Source organism: Homarus americanus, unplaced genomic scaffold (assembly GCF_018991925.1).
Source record: "Homarus americanus isolate GMGI-L3 unplaced genomic scaffold, GMGI_Hamer_2.0 scaffold45698, whole genome shotgun sequence".
Taxonomy (NCBI): domain Eukaryota; kingdom Metazoa; phylum Arthropoda; class Malacostraca; order Decapoda; family Nephropidae; genus Homarus; species Homarus americanus.
In genome coordinates this window covers 14,859,000-14,874,680 of record NW_024735554.1, presented here as the reverse complement: position 1 = coordinate 14,874,680, position 15,681 = coordinate 14,859,000, and the positions used below count along the sequence as shown (strand labels likewise).

General features: G+C 43.6%; 1 protein-coding gene across 3 annotated transcripts in view; it reads left to right on the top strand.

The window, feature by feature from the left end:
* LOC121871540 (beta-1,4-galactosyltransferase galt-1-like) overlaps window positions 1-14,716 on the top strand; it is a 56,640-nt gene extending 41,924 nt beyond the window's left edge. For all 3 annotated transcript variants that reach the window (XM_042373982.1, XM_042373981.1, XM_042373980.1), the window contains exons 6-8: window positions 9,093-9,330; window positions 9,573-9,770; window positions 13,660-14,716. In XM_042373982.1, coding sequence (XP_042229916.1) covers window positions 9,093-9,330; window positions 9,573-9,770; window positions 13,660-14,260 — 1,037 coding nt within the window. In that variant the 3' untranslated portion in view covers window positions 14,261-14,716. The remainder of the gene's footprint in view (window positions 1-9,092; window positions 9,331-9,572; window positions 9,771-13,659) is intronic.
* Window positions 14,717-15,681: the final 965 nt, after the last annotated feature.

Sequence of the window (15,681 nt, the reverse complement as noted above, 5' to 3'; positions counted from 1 at the left end):
AGCCCTCAGGACTGAACTCCTTCAGGTAGGTGTCCTGCCTAGCAGGACACCTGCGAAGGAGGGTCAGGAGGAGCAGGCGTGGAGAGTGGTTGTCTCCAAGGGGACTAGGGTCAGATTCAGGAAAGCTGACCAGGGTGTGGAGTGCAGTAACCCCTACCAAGTGTTGGAGGAAGCTGGCGAGTAAGAGAAGAGGCAGGACGGTGTGGTGCCGGGAGAGAAAAGGGCAGTTGTTCAAACCCTGCCCAGTGGTAAGGTCATGGTAGTTGGGGACAGCCAGGTGAGGTTCTTAGATAGGACTTTTTGTGCAAGAGACAGGAAACGTAGGAGTAGGGTGTGTTTTCCTGGGGCTGGGAAAGGGCATGTAGCTGAGAGGATGGATAGAGTTTTGTCAAGGGAGGGTACCAAGCCAGTAGTGTGTCTTAATGTGGGAGGTAACGACATAGGAAAGGTTAGGAGTGAGGAACTTTTCAAGAGGTATAGGGAGGCGCTAGGGAAGGTTAGCGATAGGGGAGGGATCCCGATAGTATGTGGTGTCTTACATAGAAGAGGAGTTGGTGATGAATGGCTGTCCAGGGAAATTGCTATAAATTGCCGAATGGAAAAACAATGTGCAAGCAATGGTTGGGCGTTCATTGATAACTGGCAACGACTACCTGTACAGTCGTGACGGAGAACACTTGTCTCGCGCGGGGGTAAAGACGTTGCCTGCATCCCTGGGGCGTGAAATTGTCACTTCAAAGGGGGGGGGGGGAGTCGCCAGTAGAGAGAGGTCACGGTAAGTGGTAGTCAAAAAACAAGCAGGTTCTGGGAAGTAAAATTGGTTACTTAGGACAAGGGGTAAAACAGGACCAGGGAGGGAGAGGTTTAAATGTATATTATACAAACAGTAGGACCGTTAGAAATAAAATAGACTTGCAGAGAGCGGTTGTATGTACCGAGAATGTAGACGTCATAGCAATCACCGAAACTTGGATGAATCTGGCGAGCAAGAACTTTTTATCAGAGTACCACATAGACGAGTACAACCTTTTCCACAAGGACAGGGAAGGTAGAAAGGTGGGAGGTGTCGCACTCTTCGTCAGGGATACATTTAAATGTTGTATTAATAATTCAATAAAGGGTGAAATAGGAACCGAGTCTGCATGGGTAGAAATTGTGGAAGGAAGAGAAAAACTAATTATGGGAGTGAATTACAGGCCCCCAAGTCTTGGGAAAGAAGCAGCTGAGCCCATATGGCAGGAAATGAGTAGGGCAGCAAAATACAACAACCTGTGCATTATGGGGGTTTTCAACTTCAGAAATATTGACTGGAACAACATTGTATGTGACTATAACTCTGAAGACTTCCTAGATGCAGTACAGGACAATTTTTTAAAACAACTAATTACAGAACCTACTAGAGGTGACAATATATTAGACCTAGTATTAACAAATAAAAAAAATATTATCAGAGATATCACAATAGGGGAAGAACTAGGGAACAGTGATCACAGAGAAATCAGGTTCACCTTAAATTGAGAAACGAAAAACAATGACAATAGGGTCAGAGTCCCAGACTTTCGATCGGCGGATTATGAGGGGTTAAGAAGGTACATAAGAACATAAGAAAATAAGGAGTCTGCAATAGGCCGGTTGGCCTGTACATGGCAACTCCTGTCGAGAGTTACTACCACTCTCTATCATCCATGAATCTATCTAGCCTCCTTTTGAAACTTTCCAGAGTTCCCGCACTTACTACAAAGTTGCTAAGCTTGTTCCACTCGTCCACCACCCTATTTGTGAATCAGTTTCTTCCTATCTCCGTCCTAAACCTAAACTTATCCAACTTGAATCCGTTGCTCCGAGTCCTATCCTGCTCGGATCTTATAAGAACTTTATCTATATCCCCTTTATTGATTCCTTTCACCCACTTAAATACTTCTATCATATCTCCCCGCACTCTTCGTCTTTCTAGGGAATGCAAGTTAAGTTTCTTTAACCTATCCTGATATGGAAGGTTTCTAAGTCCCGTAATCATTTTTGTCATTCTTCGCTGCACCGACTTTAGTGATTTTATATCCATTCTATAATAGGGGCACCAGAACTGAACCGCATAATCGAGGTGCGGCCTGACTAGCGTAAGATATAGTTGCAATAAGACCCCTGCACTCTTGTCACTTACACTTCTAGGTATAAAACCCAATACTCCGTTTGCCCTAGGTGATGTCGGCTGGGAACAGTCAGGTCAGTCCCAGGTAGGGACGGGTGAGGTCACCGGCGACACAACAACTGATCACGGCTATAATATATTCACTAGTATACTACGTAAAGCACAAGAACAAAATATACCATACAGAAAAATTAGGTCAAATAAGAATGAGCCAAGGTGGATGACCAAAAACTTGAACATGACATAGGAATAAAGAAAGGAACTTATAAGAAACTACATATAACATCATCCATCATCACCACATATAACATCATCCATCATCGCTACATACAACACCATCCATCATCATTACATATAACATCATCCATCATCACCACATATAACATCATCCATCATCACTACATACAACACCATCCATCATCACTACAAATAATACCATCCATCATCACTACAGATCGGTAAAGTAGTTTCCGAGATTCTCGTGCAGACACACACACACACACAAACACACAAACACACAGACATACTTCTTTGTTTTATATATATAGATTAAAGGGAGGGGAGGAGCACCTCAGAAATAGGTATAATGAACTATCTAGGAATGTTAATAAAAATATAAGGAAGGCAAAGAGGGACTACGAAATCAGGATAGCAAGAGAATCCAAGGCGAATCCCAAGGGATTTTTCCAGGTATAGGACAAAGGTCAAGGACAAAGTGGGGCCTTTGAAGTCATAGAGAGGGGAAGTGATCGATGATAGTGAGAGAATAAGCAAAGCATAAAACAGCTACTTCTTATCAGTTTTCACAGAAGAAATTCACGAGGAAATGCCAGAGGTGGAACTGATATTTTTGGGAAATGAAGAAGAGAAATTAAAGGATATCACTATCAGAAAAAAGGATGTTTTTAAGAAGATAAATAAACCAAAGAAGACAAAATCCCCAGGGACGGATTAAATTTTCCCTCGAGTTTTGAAAGAGTGTAAGGAACAGATTAGCAGACCCCTCGTAAATTTATTTACAAAATCATTCGACACGGGAGTTGTGCCAGACTTGTGGAAACAGACAAATGTAGTACCCATATTCAAAAAGGGAGACAGAGCATCAGCGTCAAATTACCGGCCGATTAGTTTGACGTCAGTAGTGGGGAAATTTCTTGAATCAATTAAATAGCAAATAGCATTCGATCGCATTTAGACAAAAACAAATTAATCTACGACTCTCAACATGGGTTTACAAAGGGAAAATCTTCTCTAACAAATCTGCTGACGTTTTTTTAGGAAAGTCTTCGAGTTAATAGATAACGACGAAATTTACGATGTTATTTACTTAGACTTTAGCAAAGCGTTTGACAGAGTACCGCATCAGAGGCTTCTGAGAAAAGTTAAGGCTCATGGAATCAAGGGGAAAGTTTTAAATTGGATAAAATCATGGCCCACCGATAGAACACAGAGGGTCAGCATAGATGGTGTTAAATCTGAGTGGGGCTGTGTAACCAGTGGGGTTTCTCAGGGGTCAGTACTGGGCCCACTCTCGTTCATAATCTACATAAACGATATACATACTGGGATCAGCAGTGACATAAGCAAGTTTGCTGATGACACCAAAATAGTGCAGCAGAATAATTCAGAGCAGCATACAAATGCACTACAGGAGGATTTAAATATACTACAGGAGTGGTCAGAAAAATGACAAAGGAAATTCAACCAACCTCTGCTCCGCAGCCTTGGTAGGTATGAGGCTACGGGAGTAAACCTCGAACGAAAAACCTGCAGTGGAGCCCCACATCAGGTAGACATACTTACAGAACTCCAACAAGACCTCAACGGCGGTATAGGCGGAAGAGGTGACCACCATGGGAATCCAACGACTACACCGGTGAACGAAGGCAATGCATAACGGACAGGCTACTTAGGCAAAACCCAACAAACTGGGCTATCAGCAGTCCATTGCAAGTCTCCCTCTCCTCAGTCTTGCAACACTTGCACCACTATATCAGGAAAAGGGAGAGTTCAAGATGTGTGGTTGCAGCTTGCGCTCCTGCCTCACCATATAAATTAACTTACGAGCAGCCATCATATCTTCTCATCACCATCAAAACCCCTAAACTCCCAAAAGTCCTATGGCGACGGATGAAAGAGTCCCTAGTCACAACTCTCCACATGGGCGGCAAAGACAAGACAAGTGATCGTGGGCACTTCGTGCCCGGTGGCGAGACGGTGGTACAGTTTACCGAGGTTGTTATAATCATGGTCGTGGTTGTTATAATCATGGTCGTGGTTGTTATAATCCTGGTCGTGGTTGTTATAATGATGGTCCTGGATGTTATAATCATGGTCGTGGTTATGATCATGGTCGTGGTTGTTATAATCATGGTCGTGGTTGTTATAATCATGGTCGTGGTTATGATCATAGTCGTGGTTGGTATAATCATGGTCGTGGTTGTTATAATCATGGTCGTGGTTGTTATAATCATGTCGTGGTTGTTATAATCATGGTCGTGGTTGTTATAATCATGGTCGTGGTTATGGTCGTGGTATAATCATGGAGTCCTGGTTGTTATAATCATGGTCGTGGTTGTTATAATCAATCTTGGTTGATCATGGTCGTGATATAATCATAGTCGTGGTTGTTATAATCATAGTCGTGGTTGTTATAATCATGGTCGTGGTTTATTCATGGTTGTGGCCGTTATCATCATGGTTGGGTTGTTATAATCATGGTCGTGGTTGTTATAATCATGGTCGTGGTTGTTATAATCATGGTCGTGGTTGTTATAATCATGGTCCTGGTTGTTATAATCATGGTCGTGGTTGTTATAATCATGGTCGTGGTCGTGATACTTACAGTATCTAATATACTATAAGAAGGAATAGAATAAAGGTGAGAATAATTAGTTAAAGAAATATTCGCCATAAGGAGAGGTTAAAGTCATAAAAAAAAATTATTATGAATCACCGATGATCATTCCGAGATAAATTATATTATGAAGAGAAGTGACCTTGAATCTGGTTAGATTACTCACCATCTGCTTAAGTCATCACCTGTGTTAAGTCATCATAGTCATCATCTACTATACGTTAGTCAGTTTTAGGCCCATCTCACATGACTGACCGACCATCGATGTTCTTTCCGCGCGAGGGTGTTGAGTCTTATTATTTACGCTGGTGGATGTAAGACCTCCTACCCTAACTGATGCAGCTATGGTCAATTTGGTGTTATTCTTGTTTATAAATGCCTTCTAATCTGTCTCAAGTCTATCCGTCCTGTCTATTGCCATCCCAACTGTCTGTTCATCTGCGTGGTGTTTGAATGTAAGCCCGTCTGTACTCTTTGTATCGTCAAATCTGTCTGTCTTATCCGTTGTTGGCGTGTGTCTGCCTGTTTGTCTAATGTGAACCAGTCAGTCAGCTGTCTGTCTGTCATGTTAGTTGCCATATTGTCTATTTGTGCATGTATGAATCTGTCTATTTTTGTCAACCTCCTGTCTGTTTCACTGTCTATATTCACCCTGTGTCTATTGTAGTCATCTTCTCCATGCATTCCTGTTATTATCTTTTTATCTCTTCTCCTTTTCCATGAGCCACCGGAATAAGTATACACTGTAGCTGTAAGGTCGTCTGGTAACGTTGAAACTGTGCATCCAGATGCATGATGAAACTCAGCTCCCCCCACCTGTTATCTCTAACTACTATTTGTTTCCTCTTCTTTATTTATTCTTCTGTTTATTCATCTTCCTTCCTTTACTAATCCAAACAACATTAAAAAAAAAGTAGGCTAAGAAAAAAAGTAGGGGGGGGGGAGGAGGGAGCCGTACGATAACTGCAATCGTGGGCTGACAGCGTACAGCGAATGAGGGTGCGCCAAGTCCGTAGACTTGCATCGTTTTCCAGCGTAAATAAAATGGTTATGTAATGGCTTACTAAAGAACCATCGATATGGGACCAGGTTTGTTCCACTCTACGAATTTGTTGCGATTTTTCCACCAAGTTTGATGAAAAACGATTGTGCCGTTTCGGCTGCCCAGAGCAGACACACACACACACACACACACACACACGCCTATAGTATATTAGATGGTCGTTTATGCATCAGGATCTAGGCAGCACTGCAATCCGGTCCTGTCTGTGGGACTGAACAGCCCTTTCGAGGAGCCACTCTGCTCACCCTGCATGGGGAGGGGGCTAGAAAAGGTTCCCTAACATAGCCTGCTTAAAAAAATAACCTGACTGGGCAACTGCACCCAGTACGGTCATCCTTATACGGTCAAATCACACTCATAATAACAGATCAAAACAAAAACAAGCTATAACACCTCTTATGGTCACTGCATGCAATGTTAGGACCCTTCTGGATACTGGCACAAATGAGCTTCCTGAAAGAACTGCCCTTGTGGCAAAAGAGCTGGCTAGGTATAACATCGACATAACAGCCATTAGTGAGTCCTGGCTCCCAGACGAAGGTCGACTCACAGAACGGGGGTCCGGCAATACCTTCTTCTGGAAGGGTAAGACTGCTGTGGAGAGAAACCGCATTTATGGAGTTGGCTTTGCCATCCGCCAATGCATCCTACATAGGCTAACTGAAATGCCTGTTGGGATCAACGAGCGCCTCATGACGCTCAGAGTCCCACTGAGTCACTCATGTCATGCCGTTTTCATCAGTGCATACCCCCCAACACTGGATGCAGAGGATGACATCAATGAGGCCTTTTACGCCGACCTTGACAGAGTGTTAACTTCTATCCCCAGCGAAGATAAGGCTGTGTTCCTAGGTGACTTCAATGCCTGAGTTGGCAGAGATGCTAACATTTGGAAAGGAATCATAAAGAGAAATGGACTAGGCAAGTGTAATCCTCCTCAGCAAGTGTGCTGCACACAACCTCACTATCACCAATACCTTGTTTAGGCAGGCCGACAAGTTCAAGGGTTCGTGGCACCACCCACGATCCAAACACTGGCATCTCATTGACTACACTATTGTCAGAGAAAGAGATTGCCAAGATGTCCTCATCATCCGAGTCAAGCGTGGCGCTGACCACTGTGACACTGATCATCGGCTCGTCAGAACCAAGTTCTCACTTCATGTCACCCCAAAACGGTGAAGGCAACTTGCCTCCAGAAGAGGTTTTAACACGAAGCGTTTGGAGGATCCAGCACTAGCACATGCTTTCAGGGAGCAGCGCAAACATGGGCTGATAAACAACCCAACAACAAACAACGCAAATCCCAGTTCCGAATGGGATATTCTCGACACTGGCATGACAAAAACCTGCAGAGAGACCCTCGGCCACATCGAAAGAATACACCGAAAACACCAGGAATGATTTAATGAAAATGACGAGGAAATAATGTACTTGTCCATCACTGAACTTCAGCATGCAGACAACCTCACACTCGTCACTCACACTGAAAGCGACCTACAGGAGATCATGAACACCTACGCAGATAAATATACACACTTCCGCCTTGAGGTGAATGCACATAAGATTCAAATTCTCTTTCAGCCTGCCCCTGGTTCAACCACATCTCCACCATCCATCCAGCTTAACAGCACTACTTTCTCTAATGTTGCCCACTTCCAGTGCCTTGGCTCCCACCTGTCCACCACCGCGGACATCGATGAAGAGACTGGTCAACGGATCATGTGCGCATCTCAACCCTGTGTCTTCAGCTGTAGGAAGCTGAAATTATCTACAAAGCTGTAGTATAGCAGTGAGACAAGGGTCACATTCAGGAAGCACCTCCAGTTCGATTGGGAAGACAAGAGAACAAATACCAGTATTCTCGCTGACACCAACTGTAGGAGCATCGGGGTTACCATTATCCATGAGCAACTACGTTGGACTGGCCATGTTACGCGCAGGTACGACAGTAGACTGCCAAAGCAGCTACTTTACAGTCATATAACGAATGGTAAACGTAACGCTGGTGGACAACGGAAAAGGTATAAGAATAGTCTAAGACAAACATGAAAAAGTGCCAAATCGACCTACTCATCTGGGAGACGATCACTCCACACCATGAAGCTTGGAGGAGCACCACACGAGAGGGTGTCAATACTTTCGAGTTAGCCCGACTGCACACCGAGGCAGACAAGCGCCAGTGCTGGAAAGACGCTGCCGCCCCCCACTAGATATAGCCCTCTACACGTGCAACATGCAACATCGGTGGACAGTCCTATCGGTCCCATATAGGCCTCTTGAGTCACCTCAGAGCTCATCAACATAGGTGAGATCCTTCATAACTCATATCATTGTATTATTGCTGGATGATCGCCATACTCGATTCCGAGTGACAGCAAAGTAGTAGGTAGTAGTAGGAGTAGTGTATGTGTGTGTGTGTTGGAGGGTGTAGGAGGGTGTGAAGGAGAGTGTAGGGGGTGTGTAGAAGGGTGTAAGGGGTGAAGAATTCTCGGGGTATAAGGGGCATGTGTAGGTGATGTAGGAGGGTGTAAGTGGGGTGTACCGGTAATGTCGACACTTCCCGGTCATCGCATTGGGGTGTACTGACCTCGCGCCAGTAATTATACAAGTGGTGTGAATGGTCACACACACACACACACACACACACACACACACATCAACTGTAAACTATAATAATTTGTATGTTCAATCATTGTTCCTTCTTCTTTCAGAAATGAAAGCTTTTGTTAAACGACCGACCGACCTACCCCATGTCTTTGTATGTAATAAGTCATATTTGTCCAATGTATATTTTAAGCCTTCGGGCTGCAGAACTTTTTCAATAAACCGTTAATTATTATTATTATTATTTATTATTACACACACACATTAATCCACCCTCTGTTTCATTACCCCCATTATCAACTGTCCACTTTCATCCGTGTCTGGTTGTTTCATACATCGGTACATCATCCACTTTCATCTACATCCACTTTCATCTAAATTCTATGTGTGGCGGCTACCATCAACTCCTTCGGCAGATTACGTGCAGTGGCAGGAGCGAGTAGAGGGCCAGTGGATGCCCTTCTTGGTGACGTGCCGGGCGGGGCGTAACCTCAGGGGCATTCCCAGGGTGGTGTCTTTGGTTGCCTACGCCTGCGAACCCGCTACCAACGCCCTAAGGGTACTAAACCAGGGGTTCTCTGCCCCCTACACCAAAAAGGGCCTCGCACTCTGCCACAAGTTCATCTTTAACCCTGCCAGGGACTTCTCCAAGAGGTGGGTGTTCTAGGCGGCATTCGTTCACTTAAGCATTACATATGTTCAGCAGTCCAATGAAATATTATAACCAAGTTTACTGACGTGCTCACGATGTTCACAAAATCAGTACGATTTTGTGAACATCTTGTTTACAAGCGTTCATCAGTCTAGTTACTCGAGTATCATCTTTTAATTGGTTGTCCTCGGTGTTCATATCAGTATCAAATATTCAGTAGGGTGTTCATCATGTTCATTTACAGGCTGGTGGAGTGGGTGGAGGTGGCTCGAGCTTGGGGCGTGGACGAGGTGATGGTGTACGAGGGAGCGGCCCACCCCAACGTGACCAAGGTCCTGCGGTACTATCAGAAAGAGGGATACCTGAAGGTGATGCCTTGGACCAGCCCTGGGTCACAGCCCTCAATACCTCACCTGTACCGCACCCTCTATGATACCCAGAGGTGAGAGAGAGAGTCACATAAGGAGCAGTGAGCGGCAAGTAACTGAGGCGGGGAATAACCCGTACTTCTCTTCCTGTAAACTCTGTAACTGTCCCAACGCTAACATCCTTCAACACTATTGCCTTGAATGTCCCAATGTCAGGGACCTCCTACCATAGGAAGAGTCACTAACCACTATATGTCACCACCTACTTATACATAATAATCTAGATATAACTCTTATACACTTCCCACACTTTGGTGGTGGGTAGTCAATGTCTCCATATCACAAGTCATAGCTTGTCCTGCGAAACACGAGTACCACTGTATTAGTGTCTGACCGCATGGTCTTGTGACTAGGCTTGTCGCCCCTTGCAGTGTAATAAATTAATTAAATAATATGACCGTGACCACACTATCATCTACACTACAGTACTAGGGTGTGTCATACGGAGGCGAATTTTTTTTTTTTTAGTTTGAAAAATCGGCCCATGGTATTAATGATGTAGTTCTATGTGCAGAATCATGTGATATCTTCAGATTTGAAAAGTTTTCATTTTTTCCTAGGTAAATTTTAACTTGAAATCTTATGAAAATTCAGTATTCCCACCCTTTTACCAACACCACTAAATAGCTTATTTAAAGTAAAGTAAATGTATCAGGTTAATTTATTAGGATGAAAATGATCCAGAATAGTGAAACGAATGATCTTGACACATTTATTAAATTTAATATTCCTTTAGAAAACAAAATCATCAAATACAAAAACCGGTTTTACTACTACGACCCGGTGTTGCTGCACACCATAGAGAACATGTCTTTCTTGCTTCTGTTTCTACTCATCACCTCCCTGCTGACCACCTGAGCTCAGATGTAGCCTTCCCTCCTCTCCTGGCTGTACACGTGACTGCTGGCCTCGCTCACTTGCTGTACACAACGCTCTATACTCTGGGTGTGCGAGGGCCAGGCAGGGACATGCATGGGGTTGTCCAGGAAAGCTCTGACTTGAACATTGGTGAGGCTGCAGGTAAGAGGGGGCTCACTGCCAGTCTGGATGTTATCCAGATCTATGAGATCAGTGAGGGTCTTGGCACCTAGATTGACTTCAGGAGTCTTCTTGACCCTGAAGGAATCGTCACCAACTGATTCGTCATGCCCAGATCCTCTCATAAGTCTCATATCCAAGATCTTTTTGACTGCCACTTCTCCCTTCTCATCCTTACTGCAGAGCATTGTCTGCAGAACTGCCTCGGGATGAGCATACCAGGAAGATCTCCTCACAGTCTGCTCCACAATCTGAACAACCTTCCTTGGCTGACTCCTCAGGAGCTCAAGCTGGAAGAGAACATGCCTCGGACCTTCGGAGAACGATGACTTGACATTGGTGTTGAACCAATTTGGCAAGTAGACACTCACGATGAATTGGACAATAAGTCTCAGGTTGTGAAGCTGGTTCCCTTTCAGTTTATGATGAGTGACCCAAATTCTGCAGAACCTGAGAGCCGTTGTGAGCCACCTAGAATGTGAGACTGGACCTATCTGCAGGTAAGCAAGTCTATCAGGCATGACCCCAGTTTTGATGGCACTGCAAATCATGTAACCATTGTACTGGTCAGTACTCAGGTCGTCAATGACAGTATGTGCAAGCTCAACGAGTGGAGGGCCAACTGTGATTTTTTCAAAGCTCGGATTTATTTCTAACTCAGTGGCAGAGTCCAGCATCTTGCCAAGAGGACCAGACCATCTGTTGTTTGAAAGAGTCTTGCCATCCAGCTCCTGGATCAGATGTCTGAGTGGCAACTCGTTGGTGTGGAGGTCACAAACAATCCAGACCAGCTTCCTCCCAATCTTCCGCTCTATCCACTGTATGACCCCCCCTTGCCACCCTGTGTTCGTGTTGGTGCTGTCCCCTCCAATGGCCTGCAGGGTCTGCCCTACGTTCCTCTCTGAGCCAGTTCACAATGTTATCTGCCACTATCTCAGCTGGTTTCCCTGATGTCATCTTTCTCTGGAGTGAAATGCCACAAATACTTCCCTCCTGGTTCACTGCAGCAGGAGTAGTGTTCCTCCTTCACCATGGCAGGGAACAACTTGTCAGAATCTCCAACTTTCATGAACACTTTAGTGTCATCCCTTCTCCCATCAAAGAACAAACAATTGATTCCATTTTCTCTATCCCCTTATCAAACTCCTCTTCTAGGTTACTGACAAGTTTCTCCTGAGCTCTCCTTACTTTGTTATGATCTATCACCAGGTGAACATCATCAGGTGTTATCAAACCACCGTCAACCCAGGCAGCTGTTGCTATCTCTGCAGTTTCTCTGAGACCAGTGTGGTGCCGCATGCTGGCCAGAGCTATGCTCGGGATATCTTTCCTATTTCGAATCTTATGCCTGGAAGGTTTGGGATCATTATTTTCTGGTTAGGGACAAAGTCACCATTCTCCTGGTCAGCACTCGGATCAGCCATGGGGAAGTCATTAAACTCTGAATCAGCTTGACTCCAATCATCGGCCTTTTTTACCTCACCCTGGGCCTTCTCAAGTCTTTTCCTCGGCAACTCTTCTCTCTCTGTCTCTCTGTGGCAGCCTCCTGTCTCTTGGACTCCGGAATATCTTGGCTAGAAATCATGAGAGCCCCTATACTGCCAGTCTTCTCTCTGTGCTTTGACAAATGCAGTTCGATCACAGGAATCTTCAGTTCACGCTTGCAAATACAGGAGATGTGGGCCTCGGATTTACAGTCACGATCGCATCCAAAACTCAGGACAGAGAACAATTGGGCACTTGCAAGTAATTATGTCAAATAACTGGTCCAGTTGCTTGGCAAAGCTGTCCTTAACTGCAAGTTTTCCTCTCCCCAAGATGAGAGATATCTCCTTGCCTTTTCCCAACTGGCTAGCAGTCTCTCACTAATCTTCTTCTGACTTGTTATGACTGGAGGCTTTGAACTGAGCGTTAGCCAGAGTGTACTGTGCCAAGACAGCTTTGGTCATATCACTGGCAATGTCTTTGTTTGTGTAAGTTCTTTGGTTCTTTTCACTGATTTGCCTGATTAAAACACCGTATCTCAAAGCATCTCTCAATGTAGGCAACTCCGACTTCAGGAGCTCTCTCCCAGACCCAAGATAGTGACTGAGATGGCTGGATTTTTGGTTCCTCGTCCTGACACAAGCAGTCATCGCAAATATTATCAACTTATAAATGCATCAGAATCTGAAACAGAAAAAAATATTGTTAGTTGGGTTGTTAAAGAATGAAGTCAGAAAACAATGTTCGCTATTTAATTGTAATGCACTAATGCAGCTATACGTTAGATTTTCGATAAATTTCACGCTAAAATTTACCTAGCAAAAGGTTGCAAAATATTGAAACTGAAATTATTTTCTGTTTATATACACTAAAATCTACCAAAAAAAAGATGGGCCATTAGTTTTAGCTGATCTTCCCTCCTATGACACACCCTACTACAGTACATCCACTACACTATCACCTATTCAACACTAAATCAACTAAACTATCATCTACACTACATTCACTACTCTATAATCTTCACTACATTTAGTGTTTTTAAGAAGGGATGGGACCCCAATTTCCTAAAATTCTATCGTTGGGACACTTCTAGGGTGAAAGTGCATCGTTCTGCCAAATTTCAGCTCTTACATAACGAACAAACAAACATACATTAAAAGAGACAGTCATTATTTTATTTATAGCATAGTTGAGAAAAAATTAACAGGAACGAGTTTTGTTGTTGTTGGGCCAATGTCCCAATTTCGTTGGTCGTTACATTCTCGTTAATGGTTCACCTTTTTTTCTCGTCAGGGATTCACTTTGTTTTTGTCATTGGTTAACCTTGTTCTTCTTAGTGCTTCATCCAGTTCCCGTTAATTCGCCTTGTTCTCGTTACAGGTTCAACCTCTTTTCCAACGAGAACGTACCCTACACGGACTGTCTGCTGCGACACATTGCCACGCACAAGTACGTGGCTGTCTGGGATGTGGACGAATTCATGCTGCCGGCGACCCATCCGTCTCTCCCAGCCATGATGGACGCCGCGAAGGCCAGGGCGGAGTCCCTCGGCCTGCATCCTACCTCCTATCTGGCCCGCTGTTCATATTACTTCGACGACCTGACTGAACAACCAACGAACGACCTGCCGGAATACCTGTACTCCTTACGTCATGTGACCCGCACCGTCAGGCTGACACCCCCTGCCGTCTTCACGAAGTCCATTCACGACACCTCCTACGCCCTCGGCCTCCACGCCCACTTCGCTTTAGTTAACCTGGCCGGACCGGTGGATCGAATCCACGATCTATACCACCTATACCCGGGTCACGAGGCCCACCTAGCCCACTACAGGTCCAAGTGTCAAGGGGAGAGTCAGGTAGAGTGTGAGACGGACTTCCGGCCCTACCTAACGCGTGACACTACCATGTGGCGCCACCGTCAGGCTATCTCAAACGCCGCCAGGCGAGTCCTGATGAAATTAAATCTTATTCTTCCCTGATCTATTTCTTTTAAAGAAATTTCAGATACAGCTGACAGTTGATAAACACACATTGGGTGAACAAAAGGTGTAAAATGAGAAGCAAAAGAAAAATAAGCCAAAAGGCGAAAAGACTCAAGTAATTCACCATTTACCTTTAATTTATGAAGCGTTCAAATTACATAAAATAATCCAATATGCAAATATCAATTCTTGTATTGAAAATTCCCCTGGATGTTTCTCAGTTCTTCCCCCTTGATTTTAATACATTCATTCCGAAATGGTATTCTTCAGTTCGCCGATATAATTTATTATAAACACGAACATTTACTCCATATTAATAAAAACCACCCTCTACTGTTTTTGCACTCCAGGCAAACTGGCTATAGTATGTATACTTAATATCAATCAGAGTACCGTCATCATATCTGAGGGTTGGCGACCACAGTCCTCCACTCTAAACGTTTCGGGCTGTTTTTACCAATCCTCCAAGGTTTTGCATCTCTATGGGGACCCATATTTTAATTTAATTATCCACCCCAGTCTCTGCCTTCCCCTGGCCCTCCTACCCTCAACTATACCCATTAATACTTCTGATATTATCCCTCATTCTTAATTTTATGACCAAAGTGCCTAATTTTCTGTACATGTCAATTTTTATCTCTGAAATTTTTGAAAATTTTAGTACTTGTGTATTTGTTTTCCTGCCAGTGCAAATTATTTTTAACATTCGCCTATAACACCACATTTCAAAGGCCTCCAGCCTTTTTCTGGTGTCTATTGAAAGTGTCCACGCTTCTGACCATTACAACAGTCCTGAACATATGTAACCTTTCAGCAGCCTTTTTCTCAAATTTAAGTTCAGGTCACATTTTATTAGTTTTTTTCTTCAGATTATCAAATACTGGTTTTGTTTGTTCTAATTCCATACGTACATCTACCAGCACAGTTAATGTTACTTCCCAAATTTTTTTTTTCCATATAAGTTGCCTGTTGCTTACCATACTTTTTATTTTAGGATTTATTTCCAGTTTTGAAACAACCATTACTTTCGTTTTTACAGCAAAGAATCTTAAACCATATTTTTCACATTTTTCCAGTAATATGTTAACGAGTTCTTGTAACGCCTCTTCACTATTCGTGATAAGAGCAGTATCATCTGTATAGAGTATATTGAATATTACTTTACCATTAACTTTTATTCCTTCATTGTTACTTTTACTTCTCTCATTAAGACTTCTGAATATATATTATACAATGTCGGAGACAAAACACAGCCTTGTATTACTCCCTGTCTAACTGTGAACCAATAAGTAAGTCCATTATCTACCGAGACTACCTGTTGCCTCAAACAGTTTTATCGCTCATAATTTTTTATTGTTGATAAAATACTGTAATTAATAACCTTGTTACGCGTTTAAAGACCTTATTTGCCGAAAAGC